This window comes from Netta rufina (assembly GCF_964035555.1).
Source record: "Netta rufina genome assembly, chromosome: 2".
Classification (NCBI taxonomy): Eukaryota; Metazoa; Chordata; class Aves; order Anseriformes; family Anatidae; genus Netta; species Netta rufina.
This window is the reverse complement of record NC_140124.1, coordinates 150,863,449-150,885,672: the sequence shown is the minus strand read 5'-3', so window position 1 is coordinate 150,885,672 and position 22,224 is coordinate 150,863,449. Positions and strand designations below refer to the sequence as shown.

The 22,224-nt window shown below is 37.4% G+C and overlaps 2 protein-coding genes across 2 annotated transcripts in view; both read left to right on the top strand.

Moving 5' to 3' along the window:
• Positions 1-217: 217 nt before the first annotated feature.
• TMEM71 (transmembrane protein 71) lies at positions 218-5,685 on the top strand (the record flags this gene model as incomplete). The annotated part of the gene is made up of 8 exons (XM_084281699.1): positions 218-257; positions 1,730-1,787; positions 2,416-2,628; positions 3,406-3,575; positions 4,080-4,259; positions 4,787-4,868; positions 5,376-5,425; positions 5,609-5,685. 8 exons carry the CDS (start codon positions 218-220, stop codon positions 5,683-5,685), a joined length of 870 nt encoding a protein of 289 aa, XP_084137825.1.
• Positions 5,686-17,127: 11,442 nt separating this feature from the next.
• DNAAF11 (dynein axonemal assembly factor 11) overlaps positions 17,128-22,224 on the top strand; it is a gene marked incomplete at both ends in the record, with an annotated part of 30,002 nt that continues 24,905 nt past the window's right edge. Inside the window, 2 exons of the mRNA XM_084281698.1 lie at positions 17,128-17,239; positions 19,107-19,274. Coding sequence (XP_084137824.1) covers positions 17,128-17,239; positions 19,107-19,274 — 280 coding nt within the window. The remainder of the gene's footprint in view (positions 17,240-19,106; positions 19,275-22,224) is intronic.

Here is a 22,224-nt window from a genome sequence, read left to right as displayed (position 1 = left end):
TCCCTTTTCAAACACATTTGCCCTACAACCAATCAGTTTTGTCTTAGTGAGAATATTCAGTGGACTGTATTATAACTAATACTGTGATATATGTTCATGATGGTATCCTTCCTGATTTTAAAACAAAATAAAACAAAACATTCCTCTCTATCTTTTTAAACTCTTTAACAGATAATCTATATTACCTGTTATCCCAAGGTGTATGAACTTTTCCAAGATGTATGGAATATCACATGTTGCATCAACACCAAGAGCAAGTAAGTTTGTGCATATTTGCCTGTGTTTTTAATAAAAACAACCTGGTGTGGAGGGAATCCTGGGAGACTGACAAAATTTGGGATTTAGCTTTTTTTAGTCTACATCCAGGTCTACTAACCACTTGTTGATTTTTTTTCCTGTTTTTTTTTTTTTTTCTTTTAGTGTTCAGACACATTTCTTTATTTTTTTTAGCATAATATTTTTGCATAATTGAGTATCATGATTGTAAGCATGATTTTGCATAAAGTAAGAGAAGTTCTTTCAGATGCTGGTTGTGTGTGAAAAAGTAGGTCATGTAAGTCAGTAAAACACACATAACATTCATTTTGGGACATTTTGCTGTGTGACAATCTGACTGATGTTGCTTGACATCTTGTACTAAGTTTCTACCAGTTGTCTCTCTGCAAGTTGTTTTTGCCAGGGTTAGAGCATAATTTTCCTCACAGTAAAGTGAAATGTGTTTTGTTTTTTTGTTTTGTTTTGTTTTGTTTTGTTTTTTAATGTCAGAGAAACAGTATCTATGGGAGTAGGATAATAGGACTAATTTGCAAAAAATACCCCAGAAAGTTTTACTTCCCTCTTTGGCAACTCTGCTGGCTCCCAAGGCTCAGTATCCAGGCTGTGACTGACAACCCAGCTCCAAATGAGGGTAAACAACACTACCAAAGTAGGAACACTGACCTTAATGTCTTTCCCTTGCTTCAGCTCAAAATTGAACATTAAAAAAAGGAAAAAAAAATCCTCTTAGGCCTATCTTCTCTCATAGGTGAGTGACAGGCATTTAATAACAGTGTTGTAAGAATGATGCTCTAATGACACTTTTAGGTAAGGTTCTATAGGGAAAGGTCATATCTTTTATGATTCTATGTAACAACGGATATAAATTCTCCCTATGGATAACCATTGCTTGCATTTCATAAGATTGATTCTGGCAGCTGCTGAACATCTGGCAGTACTTTGCAAACTTCAGCCGTAATAATCCAGACAAATCCTATTTATTTCCTTAATTTTCTGCCACAGTATTATTGTCATTTTTTTTGGCCATGGTCTCTTTCCCCATGCCTGCTGTGCCATGTCTGCAAATTTTACCCCAAAAATGTGTTGCAATGGTGGCCCTTCCTTTCTACTCTATAATGTGTACTATTTTCAGCATGAACCAGATTTCTGGGAAAATAACATTAAAATTACTAATAACCTGTACAAGTTTTTGATTATGGTTGTCTCTGATTCTATGTTGTCCTGGTTGACGTGATATTAAACAGTATTCCTGTAGTCACCTCATCTTTCCTATGCTAGTTTGTTGTTGTTTTTTTTTTTTTACCTCTTTCAACCACTCTCTTAATTAATTTTTCATTTTGTTTAACTTCTTTTATGATTTACACAAAGTACCTGTCAGTGACAACCTGTCAACTGTTTAAGCTGTCAGTGGATACGATAACAACTCCTTCTTACTTGGCCTTTGCCTCTGCAGGTTCAACAGCGTTTGATGGAGAACACAGACGCAGCCTCTCGGAACATATTTTGCGGAGGTATTGAGGAAAATTATACTTGTTTAATTTTGTTTTTATTTTGTTGGAGATTTTGTAAAATTCCCCTTGGCCACACGGAATTAAAGTGCTGATACTATTTTAATTACTAATTTAAAGAGACATTAGAAGTACTGCAATGGAGCATTAGAAGCAATAGCTTTGCAATTATGAGGTTTTAGAACACCTCCAGTCCACTTTCTTCCCCCCACTACTGAAATCATGCTCCCCCTCTGTCACATTCTGTATGGGATACTGAAACCTGCTGCTGAAGCCCATTTCAACTACTCAGTCAATACAATGTCTTCCTTTCCTTTCATGGATGTCACTGCATGGCCACTTGGAAAGTCAAGTTGTTGAGGAGAAAGGGCTCACCATAAGTAAAAAAAAAAAAAAAAAAAAAAAAAGTAATCTGAAGCTCTGGAAAACGTGAGGCAGTCACGCTGCAGTTGGCTGAAGCCTCCTAGGTCCAGAAGTAAAAGCATTATCTGCATATTTTAAATCCATCTCTCATTGCCAGCTCCCATTAACTGAGAGTTGATGGCATATGTAAATTTGCTATTATTAAATCATGCTTTTGCACTGTCTAGACATTCACTTAATTGGAGGTTTGGGTTTCTCTCCTTTTCAGTTATGCTTGTGCCTTTCTGGCTGATGACACTGCCTGCGAGTATTGTTCCATCGACCCTCTCAGAGGCTCCCTTTTCACATGTCGCCGCAGCCCCCGACTGCTTTCTAACGGTTATTACGTTTTGACAGAAGACAGTTTTCTGTCTGATGAAGAGGGCAACATAACACTGACACCATCCCAGACAAGTGTTACATACAAAGAGAACTTAGTTCGGTAAGTGAACTACATGCAGGTTTTACTCCAGGCTGGCAGTTGGCTCAACATCTCTGCGCTTATCTGGAGATACCTGCATGGCTGCCTACATTTTGGTTGGTTTAAGATTTCTTATTTTTTTCCTTTATTTATGTATATTAGTGTTGTTTGTTAATGGGAGTATCTAAATTGATCTAGTTTGCAGAGTGCAGTGATTAAAATCCTTTAATTTTCAGTCATAACTAATTTTACTACCCGAAAACCGTTCAGTGTACAGTTGCTATAATTGGAGTTGTGTGAAATAAAGAAAAATAAGGGTTACAACTGATTTTGCCAATGGGGTGTTATCATGATAAGGAATAAAATAATTAAAATAATAATAATAATAAAAACGTCTGGTCCTAGCATTCCTCATTGGGAAAACTCCCTCTCAATTTCAGAAGAAGCATTGATCTAGGATGGGATATAAAATGCAGTCCAAAAAAGTAAAAAGTACAGTGGATCTGGGGATCCAGGCTATACCACATGAAACTCATGGGGAGCATGAGAACACTGGGAGTACTATCGAAGTCTGTCAACAGTAGTATCATTTGGTACCACAATACCCAACATCACAGTAGCCCAATACATTACCATGCTGCTGATACATCCTTGGTGACATGCCCAGGGTCAACAACGGAGCTGGGAACCATATCCAAACCTGGTTCTTGCATCTCAGCTCTGCAAGCTTCAGAGCTCTGTCCCTGTTCATTAAGACTAATTAATTCTATCCCTTGACAATGTGTCTTTTCTTTCTAGCATATTCAGGCGGAAGAAGAAAATCCGCCGCTCTCTTGCCAGCTTGTTCAGTCTCAGTACCTCCAGCTCCTGGCTCAGCAGCACCGTCCTCAGCAATACAGAGTCCTCCCATGGGGATGATCCCTGGTCTGATGGATGCAGTAAACTAGAGGCCAGTCAGGCTGATATTGGTAAGCTCTGACCAGCTACAATATTATAGCCTGTATTTTCTGGAAATTTCTTAGCTCCTCCTATAGGTTTTGTTTGGGTTGTCTCCCAAAATGTGCAGGTAAAGGTTAGATGAACAATGGAATTATAAGTGGTGAGTTGAGCTCTTGGCATTAAAGTTCATGGAATGTGAGTCCACAAAGACCTTTGTGTCAAAAGGACATTTTTAGACTGAGCTTGAATACAAAGACATCACCAGTGACATTTATCCCAGTGCAATTAATATCTGGCTCTGGCTGCTTTCACCTGGCTCTTTTAATAACATCATTGTGTAATGCTCTATGCAGCCTTGTCTTTGCTCTGAATATTTTCTCTTGCATACATTGAACCTGCCAATTGCCTACTCCTAAGAATCTGAAAACCTCCCTATGATTAAGTATTGTGTGTGTGTGTGTATAAAATCTATTACCACAAATTCTCAAAGCTCATCTTTTGTGTGGTCTCATTTACATATGCACTTTTGGCAGGCGATTCAGACTTCTCCTCTGAATATGATAGCCATGTTCCGCAAGGGCAAACTCCAGCATCTCTTGGAGCTTCTCTCACCAAAGATGAGGAGTTTATTCAGCCTGGGAAACCATTTTGTGCTTCAGCGTCCTGCTCTCAGTTCATGATAAATGCGAATGAAGAGACGTTGATCAAGGCAGGTATGTTACACTCTTATCCTAAGATACTGCATTTTTAGAGTGAACCAAAAATACACACATTAAAAATGTTGATATAGATCCTTGCAGAACAAAATTTATTCCAAAAACATGCATTTTAAATGACTCCTTAATAAAATCTTAAAATCAGTATTGTTCACTTCTCCCTGCTCACATCTTTTCCCCTCCTATTTTCAGCGACAAATGTAAAAAGAAAAAAGTGAAGAGGAAAATAGAGGAAAGGGCATGGGAATAAAAACTGAAAAGGGCAATTATTCCGAAACGCTTGCTTCCTGCAAGCATTGAAGGGCACAGTGTCTCTATGGTCGTGGGGGAAAAAGACTCCTGAGAGACACCCAGAGCATGAAAATTAGGTTTCTGCTTTGAATCACTCTAAGTGAACTCTTAAAAACAGAGAGAAACTGAAGAGACTGACCTTATGGGATGAAGACAGTCTTTGCAAACACCTCCTATCATGTATTTATTTTCCTGAAAACTGATGAGAATTATTTTCCATACTTTTGTTTTAGAAAAACAAAACAGCACAGTGCGAAATGTTCTTGCTCAGATGGCTGCACTGGTCTTGTGTTTAATCATTTCAATATGTACAAGGTAATTCTTTTTTTTTGTTATTATGTGTTGCTTATGTTAATGATTACTCCATTTTACCTGGTTAATAAAAGATAAAATAAGGGTCTAGTTTTCAAAGTTAAATATATCTTACTGTGAAAATGTATTTTCACATGATAGCTGATGCAGACAAGCATCTCAGCTATGTAGGTATGCAACAAAATAAGAAATCTGTATGCAGATAAGGCACCTACTTTGTCAAGTGTGTTTGGACAAGGGTCATGGAAGCCTGAGAAGAATCAGAATGGATCCATGTCTTTCCAAATGACCAACATGGGTGTTTCTCTCAGTCAGAGAATGTTGAGATCTTTATTTCTAGGACATTATCCACAATAGCTTAAGTAACTTAAAGTTTCAAATTGCAGTTCACCTAGGATAGTTTTGTTGGTTCATCTGCAAGAACCTTCTGTTCTCCTTGCACCCAGTCTTCACCTCTGTTAATATGCGTTTCTTGCCTCTTTCTAAACTTTATGGGTATTATATTCTCAGGTATTTTCTGGGAGGATTGTCTGCCACTTTGTTGCTGATAATTTTAGTTTGTAAGTACAAACTTTCTTTCTACTTAACACATAATCTTTTACTAAGTCACATATGAGGACAAAAAAGTGTCCTTAGATGTAAATCTGTGGCTCTTATTGATGCTGATAAGAGCAATATGTGGGCATATGGGGACAGAATGTAGCCTTCAATCAATTACAGGATTTTGCATTTAAACTTCACAGTTCTTTTGTCCCAAGATGCTGCTCTGTCATCTTTTTTCGGTCTTGTCACATCTTTCAAAACAGCTAAGTTTTGGTAAGTAGCAATAACGTCATGTGATAAATAGAAAAATTTAGGAATTTTATGTTGAGAGGAAGGAGAGATTCCTTCTGTTGTTTTCATGTCAAAAGATAGAAGGCATGATATGAATTTTTTGATAGGGATTTGGCTTCTCCTGTTACTGATTTGTATTCACAGAAAATTTCCATTTATTTTGAAAAACTGACTTTTAATAATGTGCAATAAATTTTGTAACAGTTAACTGTTCACAGAAAAGGAAGACGAACCTAATACGCTATAATACGAACATGCAGAGACATGAACATAAGACATGCCCCACTAACCCAATGCAACATTAGGTTCAGCACAGAGCTTTGCCTTTGGCTCATACTTTAGTCTGATAAATGTTTTAGAAATATTAAATCTGATGAGTTGAAGAATGGTGCTAATGTGGCTCTGTTTCAGACTGCTTTATTTAAAAGTTTTGCACAGAGTTGTAGCTTCTAAATCCTTCTGAAGAAAAATACTTGCAGCATCATAGATCTGAATTACTTCTTCAGAATAGCTCATGCATAGGCCTCTGTGCTGCAAGCATGTGTTAGATTTATGAATTATTATTCTTTCACTTTCTATGCAGCAGAAAATTCTTCTGCATGTGTCTAAAATGCTAAGACTAAAAACATTTGGGCTTATCTGAATATGTGGTGAAAGTGAAGCTCAAAAGGACACTGTTTGTTTCTGATACTGTGTCAGAGTTCAAGATTTTAATGTATCCCAAGGGCAACAGGACAAATCTGACAGATTTGCAGCATTTGAATTGAGTAAATGGGAAGCTAGGAAATAGGCAAAGCCTGGAGAGCGATATTGCAATGATAGACTCAGATTTTGATCAACCAAGGGTCTTAGCACAACACCTCAAGTACCCAAGGATAGTATATTACACTTTGTCACTATATCCTTATACCAAATAAAATCAAGGCCACCAAGTTAGGACTAGCATATTGCAAAGTACAGCTTTCAGACTTCCTGAATAGTTTAGTCCTGAGTCATAAACAAAGCTGTTCTCACAAGAGGCAAACAAACACACTCTGAGAGCTTTCCATTTACTGGGGTACAAAGAATACCTCTTTTACCCTCAACACAAAAGAAAAGATACATGTTCAAGCAAGTAATCCAACAGCATAAGGAAATGTGGCAAACCAGAACCTACACAATATATTGAACATAACGAACTGTTGTTTGAATCAGGACATACAAAAACATACACATTTTATTTTTATTTCCTCCCCCCCACAGGAACAATTGAAAAGCAGGAATATTGGTGAGTATATGTTTAAGTTTGAAAGAATTCCACACATTTCTGGGAGAGCCCCATTATGAAACAGGGTTCAAGCACAACAGAAGAGTTCCCTGAGCTTTTCATTAAAAGCAGGTTTAGCTGTAGGACTTTTGCCAGTTTCCACAGTGAATTATTCCACTTTGCTGTCTAAAACGCCTATTTGATTTTATGTGGATGAAATATTTGTTATTGTTTGACAATAGGTGTTAAGCTGTTAAACAGCCACTTTGCTTTATCCCAGGGAAAAAAAAAAAAAAAAAAAAAAAAAAAAGTATATATTTTCAGTAGTGGGCAAAGTAAGTCCTCTTCAGTTTAAACTGAACAGTAGGGCCAAGTGCTGTACTGCTCTAGTCTGGTACCACTGAACAAGTGAAGCAGCATCAACCTGTACCTGTCCAAAACATTTGAAAAACCCGTATAATTTCTTCTCTTCCTTAATAGTTTTCAGTCAAGTTTTATTCTCAGTCCCCAGTTTTTGTTTATCAAGCATTTCAAAGTCTTGGTATAGCTCTGAGCCCTTAAAACAGGAGCACTCACTTCCTTCTACTGTAAGTTGGCCATCCCAGTCCTGGTTCATTGTTTCTTTCATCTCTCTAAGTTGAAAAGACAAAAATGAAAAGAAGAACCTAAGTGGAGCTGTGCCCAGGAGCTGTGTTCCTTGTAGACTGGATAAAACAGCCTTGTTCATCAGTTCTTGGATGAGTGCAGCTCAGCTTCTGAGATCTAAGGGCAGCTGCACAGCTGCAGGTGCAACCTTGGAGTCATTCCTCAGAAAGAAGTTGTTCATCCTGAGAACAAAGCATTTTAGAACTGCGTGTAGGCACTCGATCACTTTGCAGAGTATGAAAGCCTATGATGAAAAATGCATACTGCTCATCCACAGCCAAGCAGTGGACACTAGATATGGCACTTCCTACAGTCAGTGGGACTATTTATCCATGGCTACAACACCAGAGGTTTAAAGCTTACTGATTTTGAAAGCCAGCATCAATATTAACCAAAGCAGGTACTACAGGATGGAATGGAGAACTTGAGACTTGTTTCCTAGCAGAAGTGAAATACAGGTTGGTCCAGGACACTGGAGACAGCATGCCAGCATTTCAAAACAAGCTCTTCTCCTGCCTTCCACAGGAACTTAAAGTCAGAGTGTTTACTTCTATATATTTCACTCTCAGTTCACTACCAGTTTTCATTTTTCTTCCTCCTGAAATTTGTTTTCCTCAGTATCAAACTACTAGATACCTCCTTGTGGCACTGTTACACATTTTCCCAAGGAAACAAACAAACAAAAACAAACAAACAACAACAACAACAACAAAATCAAGACAATCAGAATTATTGGTATTCTTCCTTTAGAATACAATTCATTTTAGCTTTATTTTTGTTCTGGTCAAACTACAGGTGATGCCATACTTCTTGGTGAACTTCTGCAAGCAGTAATGCAAAAAGATTGTGGTACCTCTAGTCTCATGTCAAGGAAGTCCTGCGTAAGCATGAGTCTTACAAGCACTTTGATAGTAAACCAATGGTGAAAGTGTTTAGCAATCCCCATTAATTTTGCTTTTGGTAAATAGCTGATGTCTTCAAATACTTTATATGTATTAATTTCTTGTAATGACATGCTGTCAACAATAATTGGTTTGGATAATGAGTACATGTGGTAATATTTCAGAAGCATTATTGTATCATGTGTGCGCATTGTCTTTTGGCAGTTATACCTAGCACTGTAAAAAGAGAAAAAAGGAAGAAAGAAACATCACAAAAAGTATAAGTAAATGATGACAAATCAGTGCCCAATTATTAGAAGGAAGAGATTCTTCAGAAAACCAGCAGTCAGTATGTGGAAAAGCAATAATTGCTCTGAATTACCTGGGTTATGATACAAAACAAAACAAAGAAACAAAAACAAACAAACAAAAAACACCCTGCAGCTAGTAACTGTAATTTGGATACATTGAGCCTTATTTTTCAACTTGTATCTTTGCTACCACAGAGACTATATTACACATGGATCCTGTGGGTAACCAAAAACTGCTGTCTTGTGACTCCAAGCTTTTAATAATCTGCTACTTTAAATATCTCCCTATATGCCAGTTTAGCTAGGACAGAATTCATTTCATCTTCCTGTGCAACAAAATGATGATAATGTGTAAGCAAGCACACTCTTGACCACCAAATCATTCTATAACTAGTGCTCCTTCTAGTCTACTTGTCCCCTGTTGTGCTAAAAGTGATGTTAGCACAGCCCCAGCTGGTAAATCAGATGTGAAATACTGGCTGTGGGAGAGCTAGGTCTGCTGACGGGATACAAACAGGCTGGCAGGCATAATGACTGGGATTTCAAAACTGCAACGAAAGCACATACACTAAAGGTTCTGGTGGAAAAAAGGATCTACAAAACTGAAACACCACTGTCTGTCCAATTCTATGTCCAAGCCAAGATCAAGCACATTATAGCCATATTTCTAGCATCAAAAATATAAAGAAATGAGGCAATGACGTAAAGTGTACTTACAGCAATTTAATATGTATGTTTCTCTTTCAAAGGGTAAATAAATATATGGTAGTAATATTTTGAAGCGAAGCATCAATAGCTCAACATTAAGAGCTCAAACAGGGAAATTTCACCCAAATTAGCAATTTATGATAGTAATTTACATTTGCTCAGATCATTACATTGGTCTTACATGAAGGCAGACTATCCGATGTAACAAGACTTGGGTTTGCAGTTTCAATAAAAGGTGACAAGGGAATGTTCTTTTTCATAAAACTTGTTTAGTTGTAGTTAATGCACTTGAGTATTTTTGTCAGTATTATTCTGCTTTATTTTGTTAAACTATAGAGAGCACTGAGAGTGTCATAGTGTAATATTTATAAATATGCTGTGTTATCTATTTTATTGCTAGTTATACCAGATCCTTTACTAAACAATTGTTTATTTTTATTTTTAAAGAGGATTAAAAGATCTTTAGTATTTAAATAATTTCCTGGAAGAATAATCTGGAAGAATAATATCCTGTACTGAGACAAAAGTCTAAGACTGCAATTACTCTGCAGTTACAGAAGTGATACACTGAAAAGCAAGAAAGCTTAAATTCACTGTAAGCTAATTGGTCAACATACAACAGCAAGTTAAGAAGCTGATTTAGCTTGCTAAAAGTTTGGTGTAATATGAATTGCTTTAATCTGTCTATGAAAAAATAAAAGCTGTAAATTGCGAGTGTTCTTATCAGGAGAGGGCGAAGCTCTGGAACAATTTTGTAATAGGAGTTCAAGGCTAAAAATAAGATGCGTGGGATCTGCTAAGAGATGCCCTCTGTGATATTCATTAACGTTGAATTAACTAAGTTCATTTCAGTTACCAGACTGATTGCCTTTGACAGTTCCCTGCAGTATATTCCAATGGACAGGAAAGCAAACCTTATATTGTTTCCCTGAAAAGAAGCACAATACTGTGCTAAGTTCAATCCCATCAGAAGAAAAATTGAAGTCAAAATCTATCTGATGAAAAACTGAAGACAACATTTTCTAATCTAAATGATTAAATCTGGACTGTCAGATGTAATTAGTATTTGCAATTTCTGTTAACTAGGGAATAAAGCTTAGAATAATTTTGAACAGTAATTCTCATCAAGTAAAACCATTTGTTGGGCAGTGATTAACCAACACATCTACAAAGAGTGAGGATTCCTAGAATTTTCTTTCTGTCCTCAGTGATTAAAGTGATTAAACTCTTACTCAGTTCTAATATAGCACATTATATATATATATATATATATAAAAAAAAGGAAATCGAAGAAGAAATTCAAGATAGAGATTTATAACTCCCTGTATATTATCTGATACCTTTCCTTGCAATTATTTTTTATCATTATGACTTGTCTTATATTTCTTGGTGTGTTCAGCAGAATTTCAAGGTCATTCTTGATTATATATCACATAGTGCTTAATAGTGTGGATGTTCATGTTGAAGTGAACAGCAGCAAGCAGAATTATAATAGTTATGGAGTCCCTTAGCTTATAATGTTCCTAATGTGTGATCAAGTCTTTTTTTTCTCCTGGAAGTATTACAAATAGAACTCAAACCATATGGACTAAGATTAACATTTTGACTTAAATGGTATTGAATAAACCATGCTGATACAGGAAATAGATATGGCCATTCAGCCTAGTTGTTTCTTTGTGTATTTTATTGTGAATTAGCTGCAGAGTTTTGTAAACATCTTTGTATATTTTAATATATTCTGAGTAAAACTGCTATTTCATTTCATATTATTCTTTTTGTACAATTTCTTATGCTGCCTTTTGCTTGTCCTCTTTATCATTTACTTTTATAGTTAAGTTGTTCTTGTTTACATTTTTCCTATATTTATGAGTGTCATCAGTACTGAAATTGTTTATTAGGAATTGCATATATTATGATTAATTTGTTATTTGCCTTTTCTGTCTCGCCCTGTAGGTTATGTGCTCTTTGGACAGGATTTATTGGTACTTTGGTATGAAAATGAAAGCCTAATTTCATTACAGTTAGTTACTAAGTAACTGTTAACACCATAGAATATAATGATAATGATAATAGTAACAACAAAACCAACAACCATAGAATCAAAGAATCATAGAATCACAGAATGTGTTGGGTTAGAAAGGACCTTAAAGATCATCTAATTCCAACCCTCTACCATGGACAGGGGTGCCACCCACTAGAGCAGGTTGCCCAGGGCCTCAATTAAACAAGAAATAAATAGAAAGACATAGTTCCAGATTCTGAGTGCGTATCAGTCAGTTGATTTCCATCTAAACTTCTGATTTGCAGAATTTTAGCAGCTAAAATTTATCCATGGACATCAATTCTCTAGGGCTATAGCACCTTACATGAGCACCTCACTTCTCATGAAGTGAGCACATATTCAAGATATTTCTGATGCACTGTGATGATAATGCTGTAAAGCTTATTTTGTTATGACACAGAATGATATTTTATATTGTACTGTTTTATGCATTTAACAAATAAACATGTAATGTATTAAAGCAGTAAAGTGAGTTTATCCAAGGAATGAATTCCAGATGGGACTCTTGTTCTTACTCAAGTCCATTCTCCTGTTTGTAATGTGGTTTATTACATTATTTGTGCCATGGACATTGTCTCATGCTAAGAATGCAGATTTGCATTACTTGAAGCTCTTAGCACATAATTAGAGTAAAAAATAACTCATAAAATAATGAACACAATAAGTGCTGTAACCTCCAAATTACATTTTTAAAAATATGTACATTGTGTTAATGTCCTACAGATGGCAAATATTTTGTTGCATGAAGCATATAGTAAGAAGTAATCCTTGTTCTGAAGAGCCTGCGGTTTTAATGAAGACAAGAAAGTCCCCAGTGTGATTATCCTAGTTCAGCATCTAGAATTAACCCATGTGTGCTAAGTAACATAGTAGTCAAAAAAGCCAATGTTCTGTGCAGTTAAGCAATCCTTTCAGGTTATGGGATACAAAGTTGACCTCCACAACAAAGAAGCTCGGAGGCAGGAGGCATAAGAACAGTGCCAGAGCCCCATTAACAGAGACATGAGTCCTTGCCCCAACCCCTGCCGGGGCTGTCCCAGGAGAGCTTTGGTCCTGGGGACTGTGCATCATCAGAGCAATCTTCTCATTAAATCCCATTTCTAACTTCTTCTGGTTGAAGGCTTCTCTATTGGTAAGCATATGTGTGTACGGGGAGTCCGAGTGCAGCAACTGGAGTGAGACCAGGGGTCACACAACAACTGGAGCAAATGAGGGTGCTCCAGCATCAGCAGGAGTCTCAAGGAAGACCAGCCAGCAAGAAATTGAAATGTCTCCCAGGAGCTGGGCATGCATGTGCGATTCTCTCTGAGAGCGAGATTCTGTGAGAGCTTCACTTGTGCATGGAGGAGTTGGCTCCCAGAGTAACCTGCTGGGTCCTCTGTGCCTGCTGGGAATATATGCTCAGCCTCACTATTGGTTGGACAGGGGGGCTGTAGCAGCCTTGCAGTGTCCCCTCTGTAAAACTGACAAAGTTGGCAACCCCCCAAAAAATTACAAGATAACTGCATTAATGGAACAGTAACAGAAAATCAAAATGAAAAACAATGTGGTATAGACAGAGGAAAGCATCTTCTGTAATTTTACCCTAACTCACAAAGTCACCTCTTTGGATCCATTTCTGCCTTATTTACTGGTGAGTTACTTCAGGATTTGAAATACCCTCAAGAAATCCACTTCAGCACTTCTACTTCCACAAAGATCTTGCTAGACCACCTCTTCGCAATCCCCCATTTCTATTTGCTGCTGTGCCCTGGCTAGCAGCTGGACTCCCACCCAGCCAATCTCTCATGCCTCCTCCCCAGCAGGACAGGAGGATAAAATAACATGAGAAAGCCTATGTAAGATAAAGACAGGGAGATCACTTACTATTTATTGTCAGCGGCAAAATAGATTCAAACTGGGCAAAAATGAATTTCTTGACAATTGAAATTCATTCATGTATAAGAAACAATGACAAAAAAAATCCATAGGTAGCATTTCAGAGCATGGTCATCTCCGGTTATTACTCTCATTTACAGGAAGACACACACCCATCTAGTGCTCAACATTTATTGATAACATAAGAAGATAGTAGAGCCCAGTTCTAGAGCTGCATAGATCTGCTCTGATATAGGGTATTTAACTAGCGTTCATATAGACAATTAAAATATTGAAAATGAAAGGAATTTAAGGACCCATCAGACCACCGAAAAAGTGAAAAAAATTACTGTCTACATCAGCTTCAGGTAAAACAGGCCTCACCATTTCAGCAGTGGAAATAAAGGTGCTGGCCTGCTCAGTCACCAGTTGGGGCCTCCCAGGTGTGTCACCACCACACAGCCCAAAACCTAACCTAGCAATTCAGCACAGATTTGGCAGAGTTTTAATCACATCTGCATGTAATTCACTCTCCTCTCCTCTGCAAAGACAGACTTTCTGGTCCTAGGCTTATTAAGCAGTGAGCATCCTTTGATCTCTGCTGAAGCCATTTAATTTTGCATAAAATGAGTACATTTTCATTGCCAAGAATGACTGAATTTGGATATTCTTTTCCTTAAATGAATACATGAACTTTAAAGCTTTTAATCCAAAGCAATATTAATTACTTAGACATATGGAACAAGGGGCACAGGAGACACTAAACTGTCCTGATATGATTTCTTCTTCCTACACCCATGTAGCTTGTAAAAGACTACTTGAGGTCTTCCTCCAGGGCACGAAGGTATTTATTCTGAATCTTTAGGCTCTGGATGAAGCTTGTATCTTGCTGCTTCCTTTCAGATCTAGCTTTAACCAGGTACTGAGAGTGCAGAAGCCAATCTGCTTTCCGAATATATCAGCTGGTATGTGAAGAGATAACAACTATTTAAAAAAAAAAAAAAAAAAAAAAAAAAAAACTTGTTTACATGTTAAAAAAGGATTGAAATTTTGCAAATCCTGTTTTTCTTTTAGGGTAGAACTTGACCTGGCATTGATCAAACCATCTTAATTTTCTGCACAGAGATCATGAAATAAATGTTTCCCTTCACTATATTGCAATTGAATCCATTGCACATTTTAATTCCATTTCTTCAGAACTATCAGATAGACTCTCTGCAAAAGGATGAAAGAACAGGATTTCAGCATAACAAAATAATGGGTATTTCTGGGCAGTACAATGAAGACACAGTACTTAAAATATTGAACATAGCAAGAATGAGCTATCTCTTCTTGACATTGATTAGCTTGATTGTGAGTTGTACTCTCAAGTCAGAAATTAATAGTCCTAGTAAAAGGATCAGCTATAAAAGTCATCATTTGAAGGGGCCTTCAATTTAATACAAAATAAATGAGTAGATAGCAAAAGGCCTCGCCCCCAGCCTCATCTCTGTGGCTTTGTAGTGCGGGCTTGGGCCACAAGGTGGTGCCGTGCAACCAGCTCTGTCAGCATTTTTGTCCTCAGCGTGGGCTGGTGACTGCCACAGGCAGTTAGGACAAATACAGGGGGGTTATAAAGTGCATAAACTATTTTGTGTCTCGTTATTGGCACAGAATTTATTAGTTTTAACTCAATGATACCTTCTTACTCCTATCCCCTAAACAGAAAGAACATTAGAAAGCTACACAGTGTTCCATATTTTAATGAATTACATCCTAGGTAAACGACTTAGTAAATCAACATTTCCAATAGATTCCCATGGTCTTTTTTAATTCTTATAAAACACGTGTGAATTTTCTGATAGTAGATGACCTTTAGGTTTGATTGAGCCTTGAAACACACAAACAACATCCCCAAACCCTTTATGGCACGCTTCCCAGTGGAACAGGGCAGCAGCCAGCATCTTCGGTGGAAGGGGGCAATCCCCAGCCCTGTGGGTGGCAGCCCCTGGCAGTGCTGAGGGGAGCAGGGCAGGAACCTGGCAACACCCTGGGGTGCGGGGACCACCCCTCGGGGACCCGGAGCCCCTCAGCCCGGAGCTGAGCTTGGGGGCACCCCGGCAGCCATGTCCCTCCAGGCCCCGTTGCCATGGCAGGGCAGCGGCGTCCTGTAATGGCGGCGGCGTGAAGCAGCGGGCAGCCATGGTGCGGAGTGAGTGTCACTGAGAGCTGCTTCGCTTCGCTTTCCTTCCCTTCGCTTCCCTCCCCAGGACCCCGTCCCTCCTCTCCACAACTTGACCCGCTCCCCAGCTCCCATATTTCCCCTCCCCATGCTTGCCACCCCTTCCCCACCACCTTCTCCATGTCCTGGCAGCCAGCCTCTCCCCACACTTCCCTCACTCTTATTTACCCAGCTGCATTAATTAGCTCCCTGGGAGTAACAACCCATATTATTTTACCAAGCACAGCACAGCCTTGTTCCCCTGAGAAGCCCAGCAGCTGCACAGCCCAGGCAGGGACCCCTCCATGTTAGGGATGTCCTGCTGTAAAGGGAGATGCTTGGTGGGATGGTTTGTGTTAGGAGTTAGAGCTGTAAGCCCAGTTTTTACCCTGTAATTACAAATTTTCCATTCTGCATTGAATTTTTTAAAATAATTTTTTTAAATAATTTTTTAGGTAGAGGTAGCCAAAGCAAGTACTTTATCAGAGTTGTAAAACAAAACAAAACAAAACAGAAGTGTTGAATAAGGTTAATATCTACCATACCGTTACTTACAAATCTGTAATCTTTTAGAGGTAAAGCAGTGTGACCTAAAAGACCGTGTGCTCATACATATCACTCAGGAAAAAAGCTACTGAGGAATCCCGTTCCTCTGTGATTTTCCCTGTGATCTATTTTGATTGTATACCATCACAGGACCGCCAGTCCCTTGCTGGGCTAAAATAATGCTTTGGAAAGCAAATCCTTATCTCTGCATGAAGTTGGCAGATGACTGTTTTGAGCAGGCACTGCCTGAAGGAGAATGGCTTCATCTCCTCAGCAGCATGGGATGAAATGAGTCTTAAAATAATGGTTGAATACTTCACTTCTCTGAAATGCCATTTTCCCACATTATTTCTTAATATAACTGCTTATTCTATCAATTTATTTAAAGCTTTCCTTTTTATCTGCTAAATCTTGAATAAAACAATTTCCAGAAGCCCAGCTGCAAGATCTTCAAGATCTGTTTTATCTCCTGTCTACTGATGCCCTCCCCTTAATTCCTCCTGTGTTCATGGGAATGTGAGAGTAGCTGTGATCTCTCAGGTCTCTGGTCCACTCTTCTGTTATAGCACACAGCAACATCAGATAATCTAGTTAACATACTTTTCATCAAAAACTGTTGTTGCAATGTGATTTGTCAGTGCCTGGAAAAAAATCAGATTAATTGTTTTCTCTTGCAAGTTTGTTTCCCTCATTCCTCTTAAACCCAGTAGGTAGCATACAAAATGTCAAACGTTCGCTCATTTCCCTACAGCAGCCTCAAAACAGGTCAATAAAGCCCCACTGTAGCTTCTATTGGGAATTATTGTCTCTACCTTACAAACCATCTGGTAATGAAAATTAGCATTTTTGCATAATCATTGCAACAATCAGTTCAAGTTTCTTTTCATCAGCAAATGGAAATCTGACTGTAATAAAACTGTCAAGAATAGTTCATATTAATTCCTTTTGTATAAAGAAGGGGCATAGAGCATAATGCTGTCTCCAAAGTGTAAGTCTGCAGATTGTGGAATATTGTTCTCTTGCTCAGAAATACCAGTTTGCACTGGAAATACGGTCACTAAAAGATCTGTTACTAAAAACATTTGTAAGTATTCTTACTTAAGAATGCTTCTTACTTAATAATACTTACTAAACATATTACTAAGTCATTATTTCTGTTATACCAGCATATTTGCAAAGTACTTTATTAGAAATGGTGATTTTTTTTTTTTCATATTTTCTGTGAAGACTAAATTATTTAGTCGTGGTTATTGCCATAGTTCTATTTTCTCTAATAACTTATTCAGGTTTAATCAGTAGCCTGTTGAAGAGAAGATGGTTGTTCAGATATAGGAAACCAACCCACAATGACTGAGAAATAAAAAGACACCTTTCCCAATATGCTTTGTATGCAGACAGGATCAACACTCCATCAGTATCAGTACCACTATTACATAATTCGGTTAATCAGACAAAACTTGGGTGAACAGATGGGAAATTTATTCCTGTTCATCTGAAAATAATATAACATACATATAAAGCCTGTTTCACACCTTTCCCAGAGGCTGTGGATTGACAAACTACACCGACATGCACATGTATAGACTGTATTGGTGTGTGGATTACCCAGCTTTTACCAGCCCAGACCACAAAAGTACATGCAGCAATTCCAGGACCAGTAACAAAAACAGATGATTTGAGAAAATCTCCCTGATATAAAGAAGCAATTAAATATATCTTTCATTAATGCATGTCAGGACCAACTTCTTTTCATAGCATCATAGAATGGCTTGGGTTGGAAGGAACCTTAAAGATCACCTAGTTCCAAACCCCCCTGCCATGGGCAGAGTTGTCACCCACTAGATCAGGTTGCTTAGGGCCCCATCCTACCTGGTCTTGAACACCTCCAGGGATGTTTTCATAGATCTCTGCATTTATTTATTTTATTTATTTATTTTTAAACTATTTTTCTTTGGAGAACTTTTGAAAGGCTTGCTAGGCTTCTTTAGGTTTTTGCAGCCATGAAAATACCTATGCTTATTTGATAAAATGCAATTTTTTAATCAGTACTTCACTGTAGTTCACTGCTTATCAAGGAGATGAGAATGCCAGTACTTTTTTGGTGCAAAATAAAAACATCTAGCTCAAGAGTGAGTACTGGTTCTCATAGAATTTCTTTACCTTCATTATACAGAGCCTTTTCACTGTTTGAAAGATTGCCTGGCATTAAATATTAGTACATGAAAATCTTTAACCCCAGATTCTGGTGAGTTTCAGCCACTGAAACTCTTTCGCTTGCTTTTGATGAACTGTTAGTGCCTAATAAATATCCAGGATTAATTTCATCCCACCATAAACATTTATAAGCATGCATTAGTTATGGATTTGCCTCAAGCATGAAAAAAGTAGAAAATATCTGTCCACTTTCAACATTGATCCTGCATATTTCTCAGCACACTGTGCTGGCAGAAGAATATGATGAGAGTGAAGCTATTTTACTTTTTTTTTTTTTTCCCCTGGTACCTCTGATGTGAACAAGTGTCACCAGGAAATAAAAGAGTATAAAACACTCCATTGCTTGTCTTCATGAATCACTTTGCAATCTAAGCTATGCCAAAAACAATGCACGATGGATTCATTTTTGCAAGGTTTGCATTACACTTTTACAAAAGACTCAGCAGTTTTTGTATGTATTTTTCTAAACGTTACAGGTGATGTGACTGTGTTTTACAAATCATGTTTACAGTGGCAGAGTGAGCTGAAGTTACTTGGCATTTGTTGTCTTTTGTAGCAGATTCTCTTTTTGTTGCTGTTCATACTAGATATCTATTTTGTATGGTGGAACAAAAGATTTTAACGATTCTCTAAGTTGTTCATAAACCAGGTGGAGAATATCTTGAAGGTCTTTTCCAACCTTAATGATTCTATGATTCTGTGATATATTTTCCAATGACTTCAAATATTTCTTTCAGTCACCGAAGATCTTGTTCGAAGACGTGCAGAACATAATAACTGTGAAATTTTTTCACTGGAAGAAATCTCTTTACATCAGCAAGAAATAGAAAAACTCGAATATCTTGACAAATGGTGTCGAGATTTGAAAATTCTCTATCTTCAGAATAATCTAATTCCCAAAATTGGTAAGTGTTTTCTGGATATGTTTCTTATTACATGGAATTGCATGCATAATCAGAAACAAAAATAAACAAACCAACAAAATAAATCTTTTGTATTATACTTTTTGGGAATGTGCAGTAAGTAACCACAGAACAGTTCTTTGTGAATCTGATCCTACAAGCTTTTCTTTCCCTGTTATGGAAGTAGATTTCTAAAAAGCTCAGAAATTTGTAAGATAAATTTTAAATGAAAAACATAGATAGTGCTGAGATACGAGATGTGAGATACACTCACTAGAATATGAGTGCAGAACACCTTTTTATTGATTTAAATCTCCTGTGTCAAGATACAACTCATATATCATGTTTTCATGGTATAAGACAGTTTAACAGTTCAAACGGAGAGATAGTTTAATGCATACCATGGACTGTGACATGAGAAGACTAGCTATCCTCATGCTTGCTTTTCAATTCAATTTTTATAAGGTAGCTTTTAACAGTAGCTTTTTTAACATTGAAATGATTTTCATTCATACACAATTATTGCTTTTGTGCATAAAGACAAGTTTTTACAGAGGAATCTCAACGATCTTCTTGTACCACAGGAGAAGATATAATTCCATATGATCTATGTTTTGTGGTGTTACGGTGTAGCTTTAAGTTTGCTAGGTACACAGAAAGACATGACATCAGGCCTTGGGCTGGAAAAGCTTAGATGCTACAGATACTGTGTAGGATAGGATAGGATAGGATAGGATAGGATAGGATAGGATAGGATAGGATAGGATAGGATAGGATAGGATAGGATAGGATAGGATAGGATAGGATAGGACTCCTTCAAAGATCATCTAGTCCAACTACCTGACCTCTTCAGAGCTAACCAAAGGTTAAAACATATTATTAAGGGCTTTATAAAGGCTGGAAAATCAGAAATGCTCAGGAATGATATTAGCATATTCTTTGAAGTTCCTTGAAAGGTAGAAAAAAATCTAAGGTTTTAGGATGAAATAATGTGCTTAGGATCTGTAGGCAATGGCTTTAAGTCCTTTCAACTCCGTCCTACCCTGAAGGGTCTTGTCAGGGATTTCCTAGGGAGTATTTGTATCAATAAAATCTGCATTTCTTAGAGAGGATAAATATTTTCTAAGAGAGAATACTTCTTTTTTTTTTTTTTTTTTTTTTTAAAACAAAAACTTTTTTATGCTGATCTATTCCATCAAAATTGTACCAAAATAAGTTGTTTTTCTCACTGTTATTGTGTCCTTAAGGCAAAAGATTTCATCCCATTTTTTGTCAGCTGTCATTAAAGAAATACCTTAGGAGAAATGTACAGCCACAACTAAACTTCATGAGTCCTTGCTGAGAAATTAATTTCATCATCTGTTTGTGAATTACAAAACTCTCTCTCCAAGGTCTTAGTAAGCTAAGTGGTAGAATTCATGTCACCTAACTTTTAGACATTCATATCTTAGCCAGTCACTGTAGCCTCCCTTATGAAGAAAGAATATTTGAGCATGATTTAGTTCACTGGTTTTAGACAGCCAATTTAAGGTAAGACAAATTGCACCTTGAAGAACCTATTTCTCTTTATTGATTATAGAGGAGCCTAGACAAGTAGCTCAGCCGTAGACATGATCTGTGTGTGTTAGATGAATGCTTGAATTTTCTTGTTTGTCTCTGCAGGGAAAGTATGTACAACAGTTAATCAGTGCAGCTTGTAAATTAGACTGTGAGGTAAACTTTTTGACTTCATCAGATAGGTTTCCCAGTCAAATCTTCAAAAACTGTGGTGAATGGGGAAAATTTGGTGAACTGTATCATGAGTTACACTGTGTATCTTGTATCATATTTGTGTCTCAGTCACTTCTCAAATGACATTTGCATTTTCCAGTCGCTTTTGGGACAGCTGAAGTTTGTTTACTGCCCTATTCCCTCTTCATCTCCTTTGTGTATTCAAAGGAAGAAATGCTAGCCGTTCTGACAGAACAAACCCAGTCACTGTGGACCTGCACATTTCAATAGATCATGGTGAAAATAATACATTTTAGATCCTAGATTATAGAATGCTCCTATCCTTGGCTGAGAGCTGCCTGCTATCTTTTGTTTGGCCTGTACAGTCTAGTAGTGTTCTTGGCCTAGAACAGTCTAGTAGATTTAGATAAGTCATTTTAAGTATTCTGGTTACATCACGGTGATATTAAGGGTAAATTTGGGTCACTGTATTTTAAAAAAGAGAATCCTCACTCATTTATTTCTGTCAAATGGTCTTAATTGATCAGAGATTATTCCTGAAAATATTATCTACTAAATTTGTTCCTGCCTTGAAGCAAAACAATGTAGTACGTCCCCTTGTGCCCTGTGTACTACTCCATTTTAACCATTCTTCTCTCTGGCACATTTTCTATGATTAAAGCAACTTTCTAATTCTGTTCTCCTCTTAGAATAAACATCAAGCAGTATTGCACTCCTTCCATGATTTACACTCTGAAAAAAAAGTGCATTAGATAATATCAGGTGATGTTTAGATTTTACATAATGCTTTCCTGTAAAGAAAGCCCAAAACTAGTACAAAATTATATAAAAGAAAGCCTGAAATTAATGTAAATTGATTCTTACCTAACTAATATTTCAGAAACCAGGAAAGAAATTCTCCCATACAGCAACAGTAACAGCACTGTGAATACTTTTGACACAAAGCGTGATCATCTCAGAGACCCTTGTGTCCTCATGGTTTGCCAGCACCATTTAGCTGGGTGAGCTAGGCCTCTCTGAAGAAGTAGGCAAACATTTAGGATCTTGACCCTTCAGCGTTGCAGATCTTGTGTTCCTCTGCAAATGGCTTTACCTTCCAGCTCCCAAGCCACTAGCCATCTATACAATCGTGTGACTTTTTTGTTATTTACTTACCTCTATTGTGCCTCTGTAGTATATGAACTAACGTTACCTACTATGCCACTTCCACTCAGTACACGGA